The sequence below is a fragment of the Denticeps clupeoides genome, chromosome 12 (assembly GCF_900700375.1).
Source record: "Denticeps clupeoides chromosome 12, fDenClu1.1, whole genome shotgun sequence".
NCBI classification, from domain to species: Eukaryota; Metazoa; Chordata; class Actinopteri; order Clupeiformes; family Denticipitidae; genus Denticeps; species Denticeps clupeoides.
Genome location: NC_041718.1, coordinates 18,390,852 through 18,403,064, shown reverse-complemented (window position 1 = coordinate 18,403,064; position 12,213 = coordinate 18,390,852). Strand labels below are relative to the sequence as shown.

Sequence of the window (12,213 nt, the reverse complement as noted above, 5' to 3'; positions counted from 1 at the left end):
TGTAGAATGCCTTGGCCCTGAAATATCTTCCATACTTCTGTGCTGGTTCCGCGTATACAGAGGTGGACTGTAACAATGAACTTTTTTTTTTAGTATATGTACTTCACTTGAGTAGTATTTTTGGGGAACTTTCACTTCAATTAAAAGACAACAATTGTACTTTTCACTTCACTGCATTTCTGTCAAGGGTCTCGTTACTTATTACTTATAATTATGAAACTGGAAGCTGTCGGCCAGGAATAAACCAATGAGCAATCGGGGTCACGTCACGTCTGACGTAATCTGCAGCCGCAAAATTAAGTTCAACACCGGAACTGCACTTCTGCAACGTTAGACAATGGACAGAGACGGACATGATGATTTTTACAATCAAATCAAATTAAAGATTAAGTCTGCCTAAAACCAACTATATAATGGCTCAACCGGCCCAAATGTACACTAGCTACAAGTGAAAGTTTTTAAATGAAGTAGTCCAAGCTTTTAGACAGAAATCACATTGACGAGTCCAAAGTGACTGAACACAAATGCAAGGTTTGTCTACTAAGTGTAATTTACTAGCTGTGAAGTTTCTTTGCTGCATGCCAACCCGCAGGCCATACCATTTAGAAATGAACAGATTACCACTTTGTCAGCTTGGTGGGGTTTCCTTCTGTAATATTTGACCAATTCCTTCTTCGAGAGGTTCTACATGCTAGTCAGAGGAATTAGGTGTTATAAGTGTAAGTGTAAATGTGTTTTTAAAAGCAAGAGCTTCAGTACTAGTGACTGTAGGACTTAGTAACATCTCACTTTGTCCATTTCTGTGTCTGTATATGTAGTAGTTCTTGTAAGTCTGTGTGTCTAACGTCGATGGTCCCTCTTCCTGTGGCTTCAGGTATAGACCAGGGCCAGATGACGTACGAGGGGCAGCACTGGCATGCCACAGAGGCGTGTTTCTGCTGCGCTCGCTGCAAGAAGTCTCTGCTGGGGAGGCCGTTCCTGCCGAAGCAGGGCCAGATCTTCTGCTCGCGAGCCTGCAGTGTGGGCGAGGACGCCAATGGATCCGACTTCTCCGACTCCGCCTTCCAGAGCGCCCGCTCGCGCGAGTCTCGCCGCAGCACCAAGGCGGGCAAGACGGCGAATATCAACGGCAGCGTCAGCGGAGGCCGGTCGGCTTCTTCCGAACGTTTCCCCGCAGAAGTGGACCCTCTTTCCCTGCAGATGGACTTGTTGAGTCTGTCCAGCCAGACGCCCAGCCTGACCCGTGAACCCCCGAGCTGGAAGAGCCAGGAACTGTACCCCTGCGATAGCCGAGGAGACTCTAGCCCCAGCCCACTGCAGCTGCTGAGCCAATGCAACGTTAGGACTGCTTATAACCCCTACCCCACACATGGCAATTCCCCTCTGGACCACAAGTCCAAGGAGTCCGGTGCCGCCAAGAGACCCCCCGTGTCGGCCCTCAAGGGACACACGTTTAACGAGAACTGGTTCCACCAAGAACCCAAAGACTACGGCCTTCCGAAAATGAAAAGCCAGATAGGCTTCAGCGAAGTTCCGCATAACGGCTTCTCTGATAAGCGTTCTATCAGTCTGCACGTGTTTCAGCGCGATCGGGACCCGGGGCCTCAGCTCGGACGAAGTCGGAACCCAATCAGTGCACTTAGCTTTACGGAACAGCTCACTCCCCTCGAGCAAACACCAAGAGGCTCCATGGAGTCTCTGGCCTTGTCCAATGCAACGGGTACGTATGTCCTCAACCCCCATTTTACCCAATGTGATGCAAATTCAGGAACGGAATAGAAGTTAAGAGAAGTTTTGATTACTTTATTTGCAGGAACGTCTGCAGATGGAGGCAACAAACGTCAGGAGCACTTGTCCCGGTTCTCCATGCCTGATCTCAGCAAAGACTCCGGCATGAACGTCTCTGAGAAGAGCCACATGGACACCCTCAACTCGTCTGTTCAGTTCCGCAGCTCCGAGTCTCTGACCTCCGCTCAGCCTTACATGGACATGGGGACCCCGGCCTCGAGGAAGTACCCTCCCGAGTACCGAGAGCCATCGGTCCGGAGCGGCCTGATGCCCGCTTTCCAGGAGGAGGACCGCCTGAGCCTTATAAACAATGCCAACAACGGGAGGAGCCGTGGGTTCGCCGTTCCGGTGGAGGAGTCGAGGCGCAGGCACCACCACCACCACCGATCGCGCCGCTCCAGGCGCTCCCGCTCGGAGAACGCCCTCAACCTGGCCGCGGAGCGCCACCCGGCCCCGCCCGAGCGGCAGCAGGCGCGCGTCTGCGAGGACTACGACCGCTTTCCGCCTCCCCGCAACTCGCGGGGCGCTCTGGCAGGAAGTGGCCGCCTCCGGCAGCAGCCGTTCAGACAGTGTCCCCGCACCATCTCCGACCTGACCCTGCAGAACCCGGCCCGCCTCCGGCAGACGGGCCCCCGCCTGTGGGACGACTACGAGGACGACTGGTGCTCCACCTGCTCCTCCTCTTCCGAGTCGGAAGACGAAGGCTACTTCCTGGGCGAGCCCATCCCGCGGCCCATGCAGCTGCGTTACATGACCAGCGAGGAGCTGCTCCAGAAGTACAGCTCCACGGGCGTGGCCGGTCCGGGGCAGCTGGGCAGCCGGGGGCAGCTGCACACCCGCAAGCGCAGAAAAAGCAAGAACTGCATCATCTCTTGAGAAACGCGTGAACAGCGAGCCGCCTGATGAGCTCGCGAGATTTCTTCTATGTTCGGTTTAATATTGCGGAGGATCCCCCCCCCCCCCAGCGTAATTTCTCAATGTGCAATGGTAACCGTCGCATTTCACTATTCCTCATTTAAACTCCGGTACGGTCGTGCTTCTTGGTGCAGTGTACATTTCATGCAATATCAGGATGTACATAAAAAAATAAAGGAGTAAATTTGCTAAGTTAAAGATGTACTGTAAATACGTTGTAAATGAGGTAACACATATTTTTATATTTTGTATTGATAGAATCATTTTATGTACTATATATATATATAAAAAAATGTAGGAATAGCACGCATGCACAGTCATTTGCTGATTTTTTGTCCTGCGTTGGAATTAAAGAGGATTTCAATGACAACTTCTGGGCTGGTGACAACTTGTTGCATAAATACATAAGAACATTCAGAAACTCCACACTTCATATATGGATGAAGACCGATCAGCCACAACATATACACTCCTCCGGTCAGGGGTGTTAAACAGCATTTACCAGACGCCCTTATCCAGAGCCATTTCCAGTCAGTGGTTACAGGGACAGTCCCCCCCTGGAGACACTCAGGGTTAAGAGTCTTGCTCAGGGACACAGTGGTAGTAAGTGGGGTTTAAAACTAGCTGTTATCGAAACACCAAATCCTGCTTTAATTTGATCATGTGAAGAGCAGTGCTGTGGAAGTCGTGTTGTTCTCTGCGTGCATTAAGCACGTTGAGGAACACGTCATGTGAGTTCTCACAGCCTTGTGCCTTGTGTGCATTCTGAGCTACAAGCTCTCTGTTCAGACTGCGGGAACATGTGAAGTGCATTATGGACATCTTCATGTGACATTTAGGGTGTCTGGAGGGCACTGGCTCAGCCCCAGTACTCGGCTCTCTCTGCGTTATGCTTTCTGAAGCTACGCCTGAGGAATATAAGGGGTGGGGAGGAGGGGCTCTTAATTCCAGCCGTATTGGTATTGATCAATTCGCACGGCTTCTGTCCCGAGGGGGGATTCGGCTGATGAAAGTCATTCGAAACTCATCATTTTTCAAACCACCTTGATTCCAATTATTTGCATGTTTATCTGGCAGAGCTTTTCCATTGGACAGGTTGGTCCGGCTGATGCGGGAAAACTGATGGCTGGCTCTGCCGTGCGTTTTATCACATGCATTTAATTGGGGGCTGGAGGTGGGCCAGAGCTCTTCTTCTCAATCTAACCGGGTCTAGGAGCTCTGATCTGTGGCCAGCTCATTCCGACATGCTTTTTCGACTCCCTTCACATTTTATTCCGGACCTTTGCACTAGACTGTCACATCTGAGTCGAGTGTTATGACTTGACTATTGCCGCGATTAATAAAGTTCTACCCACGGTCCCAGCCGGGGAATGTGATGCATGCCTGTTTTTGGTTTTGTTGGCTTTCCACCAAACGTACCTTTTGAATGAACACGTAAAAAGTTCATTCTTTATCTTATCTAAACACTGTATGTAATTCCCGACATTGTTCTGGGCGAGGCTGTGTATCTTGTTGCAGATTCTGTGCACGGTATAATACATGGAGTGGCGGTAGAGTCTCCAGTTAAAAGGTCTGGCGTGGTTTTTCGGTGATCTGGCGCGCCCTTTGGCAGATTCTTCTTTCGAAAGCAGCTGCTCTCAGATTAGATCTTGATGAAGTTTTTATCAGATTGGAGGGAAATTATGTGAGTTTACCTCAATGGTATTATGTTCTCAGAACACTAGGTCAAATAGAACATTTCACTTTCAAAAATGTGAATTCTTGTTTACAGAAACTTTCAGAGTTCTTTCAAAGGATTAAATTATTCAGGGTGACCCCACAATTAACCGTTGTTATCATCATTACTTTGTTTCGTGTGTGAAAGAGTGCTGGTCATGTGTCTAGTCTAAATGTAGTGTCCAGCAACTGGTCCATAGGACAATTATGGCTTTTCAGAGACATTATAAAATAGCAATAACAACCATACTGATGCATTATAGTAAGAGTGATAATTAATAAATTGATTGCAAGACGCTGAGATGTATTCAGCAGAAGTGTCTATGAGATAAAAGTAAATGTTTCAAAAATCAAAAGCTTAGACAATACACAACAGATCAACTTCATAGCGTTTTTTTTTTGTTACATTAGAGCGCTGGAGATGTGCTCAGAAACGTAAATGGAAAGTCCTCCATCGAAAATGGTGTATAATTCAAGCGAGTAACCTTGAGTAAATAACAATGCACAGCTGGTCACATGACTTTGTGACCACAAACAGCGTAATGTGGTGGAATGATAATTAAAGAGGTGCCAGTCTAAATGCGTTCCTGGTTTATCAACCCTAAACGGAGTCTTGTGACTGTAATGGGAAAATTAAAAAACTGGAAATGCTCAAGCACGGCAGTCGCATCTTCCCTGAACGAGCAAAGTGGCCAAAAGCCACAAATTCGTTCCTGAAATAGCCGAGGGATCCCGGCGCATCGCCGCATGCGGTCCGCCCCTCGTCATGTGTGTTCAGTTTACTGGCACAATGCAGGCTTGTTACGGTGCATGCTGTCCAGTCACCGCAGCAGAATCTGAAATCATAAATCCGAGCTCTGCATGCATCCTCATCCGCCTTATTAGGTCCGCTCTCTATGGACAGCACCCAGTTCTGCCTGCACCATACCAGCACCACACTTCCGTGCTCATGTGGACGCGGGTCCCGCGCCCGAATCAGACGCCGGCGAGCAACACAGCGCTGCCATTATTACCCAACTTTCCGGCACGTTCTCTCTGCAACACCTCGTGTGGCCCAGAACAATAAAGAATATCTGGAATGTGTGTGCGAGCTGCCAGGAACAAGCAAACACTGGACGCATGTGTGTAAAATACTGCAACGAGGAAGAAACACAAGGCCCTGTGTGTCACGATCCGGTGTCACGTCCACAGAATAACCGCAGTCGTAGATAAAGAAGGAAATATGACCAGCCTCTGTCTCTTAGATGACACAAACTCGGACGTTTCACCTTGGACAGCCTCCCTGGGTCCCAGATTCTGTGAATTTAATCTTAGATAAACGTGTTAAACGTCACTTACACTAATGAGCGCCTCTGTATCTGCAGAAGGCCCGTCTCTGACATCTTCTGCTGACACGGACGTCCCTGGAACAGTGCAGATGACCTTGACTTTGTGACGGGACATGTAATTAAGACAGCGCGTAATTAGCATGTTAATGCCTCTTGCATTCGTTAACACGCATCCCTCCAGTCCGGCTAATGTGATTTGGCCATAACTATCACCGTGGTGAATGACGTCCTTGTGCAGGGTGCCACTGCGCTCTCGTCGATTGGCAGGGCCCGAGTGGGTGCTGTGGACCTGGAGCAGCCTGCAAGCTGAAGGGACATTTTCTGAATATTGAAAATGAAAAGCATATTTCAGTATGCCCCATTTGTGGCTTCATTCTGTCCACAATATAAAGAAAATCAACATTGGAAAGAGACACAATTACTGAGGCATTCATAAATGGGAGGGTGGTAGTGGCCTAGTGGGTAGCACACTCGCCTATGAACCAGAAGAACCAGGTTCAAATCCCACTTACTACCATTGTGTCCCTGAGCAATAGACTTAAGCCTGAGTGTCTCCAGGGTGACTGTCCCTCTAACTACTGATTGTAAGTCGCTCTGGATAAGGGCGTCTGTAAATGTAAATGGTACTAAATAAAATAAAAAATCTTCAGTATTAATACATAATTTAAATTTATTCATTTATGCAATACTGTTTTATGCATTTGAATGCATTTATTGGATATGTTTTGTATTATGAGTCCTTCATAAACCTCACGCACCCCAGCAGCGCCACCATCTGACTCCCAGCTGCTACTACAACTCAGAGGTCACACGCTGCCGATCAGGTGGCCATCAAAATGGAATAAAAAATTATGTTGACATGATATAAATAAAATAAATAGATTGAAATGAATAGAGATTCTCAAGGCACACGTTTATTGGAGCTTTTGGTTTGTGTGTCGGTTACATTTGTACTCGCATGTGTGTGGATGTCCAGTCCCATCCCAATTAGTGACTCAGGCACCCCATTTTTCAGTTTCTAGATCAATGGGGGACACTAGGGTCCTGATTAATTCTTTGCTTTAATCCTTCCTGGAGATAAGGAGGTACAGCGAGGGTGCTGATACCACGTCTAATGTCTGCCAGTCATTTCCTGCACTAGACACTGTGGAAGCTGGCTGGCGCTGATAAGGGAGTCTAGAGTAAAGCCCCGGAACTGGTGGATCCCACTGCAGTGGGACGAACACCAACATGCTAATGAGCTCATCTGACCTGGGACATTTCATTTGAAACTGTGCGGCCCAGCAATATATACGATTAGACGGAAACAGGCAAAGGGGTAAAACCGACCAGATGCAGACAAGGTGGTCCAGTTGTTCATGGGTGGTAGTAGCCTAGTGGGTAACACACTCGCCTATGAACCAGACGACCCAGGTTCAAATCCCGCTTACTACCATTGTGTCCCTGAGCAAGACGCTTAACCCTAACTTGCTCCAGGGGGACTGTCCCTGTAAATACTGATTGTAAGTCGCTCTGGATAAGGGCGTCTGATAAATGCTGTAAATGTAAAATGTAAATGTTCAGAGGTGGTCCACAAATGAGGGACTCTTTCAACTGCATCCTATTATAAGACCACAAAGTCCCAGGTTCAAACCCCACTTAGTACCATTGTGTCCCTGACCAAGAAACTTAACCCTTAAACTTAAACTTAAGATGTTCCAGCGTCTCCAGGGGGACTGTCCCTCTCACTACTGATTAAGGGCATCTGATAAATCATGTAAATGTCAAATGTATGGAAGTGAGATGATGCTTATTTTCCTTTTTATTTTAACATCAGTACAAAGATATGCACTTATACTGACATCCCACCACCACCACTTTCAAAGCCGGGTCTCCTGCTTCTGCAGGCATCGATCGTCGCTGCTGGGGGACCTGCACACTTCGATTCTGTCAAATTCTTCTGCTATTTCCAGGAGTGTTTTGCCCTTGGTCTCCGGCAGGACGAAGAAGACGTAGAGCGCCGCTGCCAGGCAGATGCAGGCGAACAGCAGGAAGATAAAGGACTTGAGGTGGTCCTGCAAAAGAATAGCAAGGGTCTCCGTAATTACACTGTAATTGGAGATATCTATTCCGGGAGGCAGGATTGTGGAGAAGCTGTGAAGGTGTTCAGAGGGAGCTGAATAGAGGAGGGCAGCCTACTCCATTCACCGCCCAGATGTGATAGGCAGAGCAGCAAATTAAGACTATTAAACTGACATCTTGGACACATCTTATTAGAATCCCACGACATAACTGTAATTGTGCTCGAGGGATCTTAATAAACGATGTGGAGCTCGAATGGCTTTAAGAGATTTTATACAATGCCGAAGTCCTTGGTTGTCTTTGGATTAAAGTGTGACGTTGTCGGTGAGTGGAGCGACTCACTATGAGAAACGGGAATGCAAATCCCACCACGGAAAATCCCAGCCAGCGCAGCATTCCTGTAAAAACAAAGGCTGCAGGCCGACATGACTGGATGAAGATCTCGTGAGAGAGGGACGGAAAAACCCCAGCTGGGAAACAAAAAGGCGGGCATTCACTTTAACAGTCATGCAAATAGAATTTTGTCTCATTTGATTCCAGCATCTTTCTGCGTGTTTGTCCGTGTGGGACTGAACATGAATACATACCTGGTCCTCCACAATAGAAGAACACAAAAAGAAATATCAAGACGACAGAGCAATAAGGAAGCCATGTGCTGAAAGCCTTCCAACAAAAGAAACAGAAAAGCAGAAATGAGTGGTTTATTACAATATATGGAATTAAAAATATATGTAGATTCAAATCAATTCTTTGATTTATTTCAATTAATGAGGCTGAATCGAGCCTGTCGCAGTTCAGGCTGGTAATAGAAATGCGACCAAAGTTCTGCATTTGGTCTTCGACTGCAGCCTCCTTCTTCCAAGCTGATCATGTGACAGACTTGTCAGTGAGAAGAAAAACGCCACATTAAGCTGAGGCTGGCGACGTGGTTTAGTGTTTCTGCACCACGACTGACCTGAAGGTGAAGTGTGATGGTGAGTAATGACATAATCAGTGACATGCCCGCGAAGGCACCCCATAATAACACTCTCCGGCCCACTCTCTCAATGAGAAACCCCTGCAGGGAGACACACACATGAAGACGAAATGAAAAGCTGGCTGTGAGACTTCCCATCAGTCACATGGGCAGCGGAGGGACGCCGAACGAGAGTCTGTATAAATAGAGTAAATTATCCCTGGACTAATTAAATGCCAGAATGAGACATTAAATCCACTGCAAGTCCAATATCATCCAGTAAGGTTTGAATTACATAGTGACTGTATGTCCCATGCACATACATGACATATTAATACCGTCTGAGTAGGCAGGGCTGTGACAGTCGGACTGTCCGAAAACCACCACAAAATACTGCATGAGAATGCAGTTTTCATCATTTACAACCTCCATTCAAATGGTCCTTTTTTAGAGCGCAGGTTTTTACGGGATCTGGTGCCCTTTTTAGAGGAGCCAAACCCCTCTTGTGCCCCCTAAAACCAGTCTCCCTCACGCAAAAGAAAAAAGACGGCAAGGAGACGCCAGGACATTTAAACAACTCACTCTGCACGCCTTCGTACACTTCCAGTGTCTGTGTCTGACCTTATCCTGATGGCCCATGGCATTAAATCCCATGAAACCCGAGACTCACGCATGTGATGGAAGTGAGGACTTCTGACATCCCCACACCCAGCGTCACGTAGCGGATCTTGTCTTCTGCAATTCCTGCCTCCTGGAAGATCTTGTAGGAAAACATGCTGATCTGCAGAGGGATGGATAGACAGGACAGCTGGACAGATATGAATTTGAATGAATTTGTGAATGAAACATCGCTGTTGGGATTACAGCAGAAATGCCGCAGAACTGGATGGAGATTTGCAGGACCAGCACGGTGAGGATCTGCCAACGGAGGCGCTTGTCCCGCAGCAGCTCCAGCAGGCCGGTGGACCGCTCGCTCCCGATGGCCACCTGCTCCTCGAGCATCTCCTCAATCTCCTTCGAGTGGTCCCCACTGCCCCAAAGGCACCTGAGCGCTGAAGCAACACCGGTGTGAGATAAGAACACCCACAGATCTAAAGACATCAGGGGAGCTCACCTTGTTGGCACTCTTCTCTGTTGTTCTTCTCTATCAGCAAGTACCTCGGAGCTTCGGGGAAGAACGGCAGCGCAAGCAGCTGGGCGGCAGAAAAAAATGCCGCCAAGCAAAGTAAGATGTTCCAGCAGTCTTGAGATCCAAGGGTCTCGCTGAAACATTTAATCACTTTAATGGATCTGGATGTCTTGGTTGGACATTTTACAAATGTTGAATGTATTAGTCCATGCTTTCCGTGCAATAATTGGACGAATATGTAAGTTGTGGGTTTGGTTTTTTGATGAGATTACTCTATCGTCCACTAGGGCGCGTTCAAGTCCCTTTGACCACATGCACAGATGCAGGTGCACAACATAAAATTGTGTGCATAAATTATCCTTCTCACAATTGTGAATATAAAGCATAGAACTTATCCAGAGCGACTTACAATCAGTAGTGACAGGGACAGTCCCCCTGGAGACACTCATGGTAAAGTGTCAAGTTCAGGGAGACGCTGGTATTAAGTAGGACTTTGTGGTCAGAATGATAAAATAAGTGTTTTAAACAGTTTTGTGTTCCCTTTTGTACACATACTTATACATCTCTCTTACATCCAGTATTTCTCTATTGTGTAATATTTGTTTGTGCAATATATTGTTCCCTATTGTGTAATATTTGTATTTTTATCTATTATCTATTTTTCTTTGTTTTTCTCTGTGTACATGTGCAACTTATACACATACATATACAGGTTTATATAGCCTCATATTTTAAACACATTTAAAATGTCTATTTTAGACGCTACTTTAAAGTGAAGTGGTTGTCACTTGTGATACACAGCAGCACAATACACGGTGCACACAGTGAAATTTGTCCTCTGCATTTAACCCATCACACTGAGTGAGCAGTGTGTGGGGACGGCGCTTTGCTCAGTGGCACCTTGGCGGATCGGGATTTGAACCATCAACCTTCTGATTATGGGGCCGCTTCCTTTACCGCTAGGCCACCGCCGCCCCTTTATCTTATTGTGCTGTTTTTTTATTGTAGTTTTTGAACCGATTTATTGCTTTGCTATGCTGCTCATGTAGGATTAATAATGGCTTGTCTTGTCTTATCTTGTGTTTTGTGTTCTGAGAGAATCTTTGCTTACTTCAGACCAGCAACTTGGCCTGACAGTTTGCCCATGGACAGAATGGTGGAAGAGGTCAGAGTGACCAGGCCCCGGATTCTCTTGGGTGAACTCTCCCCCAGGTATATGATGTGCACATGCTGGCCTAGTCCTGTAATGGGAAAGAAAAAGAAGATGCTCGGAGGTCAGATTCAACGTCCCCTCTACTGCCATCCGAGCGTGAACGTTTCACCTGCCACAAAGCCAAAGAAGAAGCGTGAAAGCAGGATCATCTCGAAGGAGTTGGCGCTCTTGCTCGTAAACATGACGACGGCGGCCGCCATGCTGATCACGTCGTTCCAGAGCAAGGTTTTCTTCCTGGGAAATGACAAGATGACAAGAAAAGTGCATGCTGTGTAATGACAGTCACATGTGGCCAGTTATTAAATGGCTTCACCTGCCCAGCTTGCCAGTCATGAGCTTGATGCCCATGGAGCCAAAGAGTCCGCCTAGACCATAAAGCCCCACAACCGCTGACCAGATGAACCTGACCGTCTCCGGTTCCGCAACCTCAAACCGTCCCGTCAAGCTGCTGTTGATAAAGCTCTTGATGAACTGCAGATGGAGAAAAAAATAGGTCGCCGGGGTACGAGGTAACCAGGACACGAGCCGAAATGAATATTGACAAGATGTGTTTTTACTGGCGAGGGCGAACTGATGGCAGTGACGTGGTATCCAGTTTGGAAGGTCCCTCCGATGCCGAGCACGATGATGAAGAACAGAGCACGTCCCTGGGTCTGGAACATCATTCTTTTTAAAAAACCGCAGAGTCCAGCCCGTTTGCTGGTTAAATATCACAGAGTGGACATGGCGTCTGAAGTAATATATAACTTCGCTGTTACTTGGGAATGCTTAGTCATGCCATTGTTGGGCTTTATTACTCATAATTTTCCTTCAAATATCTGTACGATGCTCATTAAGTACAAATAATGTATTTATTGGCAAATAATTTGATATGCTGCTTCACCCTAAATACCAGTCTGTTAAAATCCCCCATGTGAAAGAATGAATTAACAAGTAGACAGAATGATCCTGTAATAAGTTTACATATAAAAATAGATTGAGGGACGTGCATACGTACCAGTTGTTTTAACAAACTCTCCATGTCCGTCTCCTCCAGTTGCGGGACTGCCACTGTTCATCAATCTCGACCCAGTGTTCCCAGTGTTCCATCTTAGACAATAAGATTAAT

General features: G+C 47.0%; 2 protein-coding genes across 5 annotated transcripts in view; one reads left to right on the top strand and one right to left on the bottom strand.

Moving 5' to 3' along the window:
• Positions 1 to 3,101, top strand: part of prickle2b (prickle homolog 2b) — a 54,590-nt gene extending 51,489 nt beyond the window's left edge. For 2 of the 4 annotated variants that reach the window (XM_028999360.1, XM_028999363.1), the window contains 2 exons: positions 875 to 1,720; positions 1,814 to 3,101. In XM_028999360.1, the coding sequence (XP_028855193.1) occupies positions 875 to 1,720; positions 1,814 to 2,664 (1,697 nt within the window). In that variant the 3' untranslated portion in view covers positions 2,665 to 3,101. The remainder of the gene's footprint in view (positions 1 to 874; positions 1,721 to 1,813) is intronic. The other 2 variants (XM_028999365.1, XM_028999364.1) reach the window with 1 other exon arrangement.
• A 3,547-nt stretch (positions 3,102 to 6,648) lies between these two features.
• Positions 6,649 to 12,186, bottom strand: slc2a9l1 (solute carrier family 2 member 9, like 1). The gene is made up of 12 exons (XM_028998487.1): positions 12,103 to 12,186; positions 11,663 to 11,758; positions 11,419 to 11,576; positions 11,215 to 11,339; positions 11,004 to 11,133; positions 9,878 to 10,026; positions 9,628 to 9,815; positions 9,434 to 9,544; positions 8,764 to 8,865; positions 8,396 to 8,471; positions 8,151 to 8,278; positions 6,649 to 7,801 (listed from the first exon to the last, which is right to left on the bottom strand). Exons 1-12 carry the CDS (start codon positions 12,124 to 12,126, stop codon positions 7,607 to 7,609), a joined length of 1,482 nt encoding a protein of 493 aa, XP_028854320.1. The 5' UTR covers positions 12,127 to 12,186; the 3' UTR covers positions 6,649 to 7,606.
• Between the last annotated feature and the right edge of the window lie 27 nt (positions 12,187 to 12,213).

Bases quoted from the DNA above. Each gene is read 5' to 3' on its own strand.
- slc2a9l1 (XM_028998487.1), bottom strand. From the start codon at position 12,126: ATGGAGAGTTTGTTAAAACAACTG. The intron at 9,816-9,877 runs GTGAGCTCCCCT...GTGTTGCTTCAG, and splicing joins CAGAGAAGAGTGCCAACAAG to CGCTCAGGTGCCTTTGGGGC. The intron at 9,545-9,627 runs GTAATCCCAACA...ATCCCTCTGCAG, and splicing joins AGTTCTGCGGCATTTCTGCT to ATCAGCATGTTTTCCTACAA.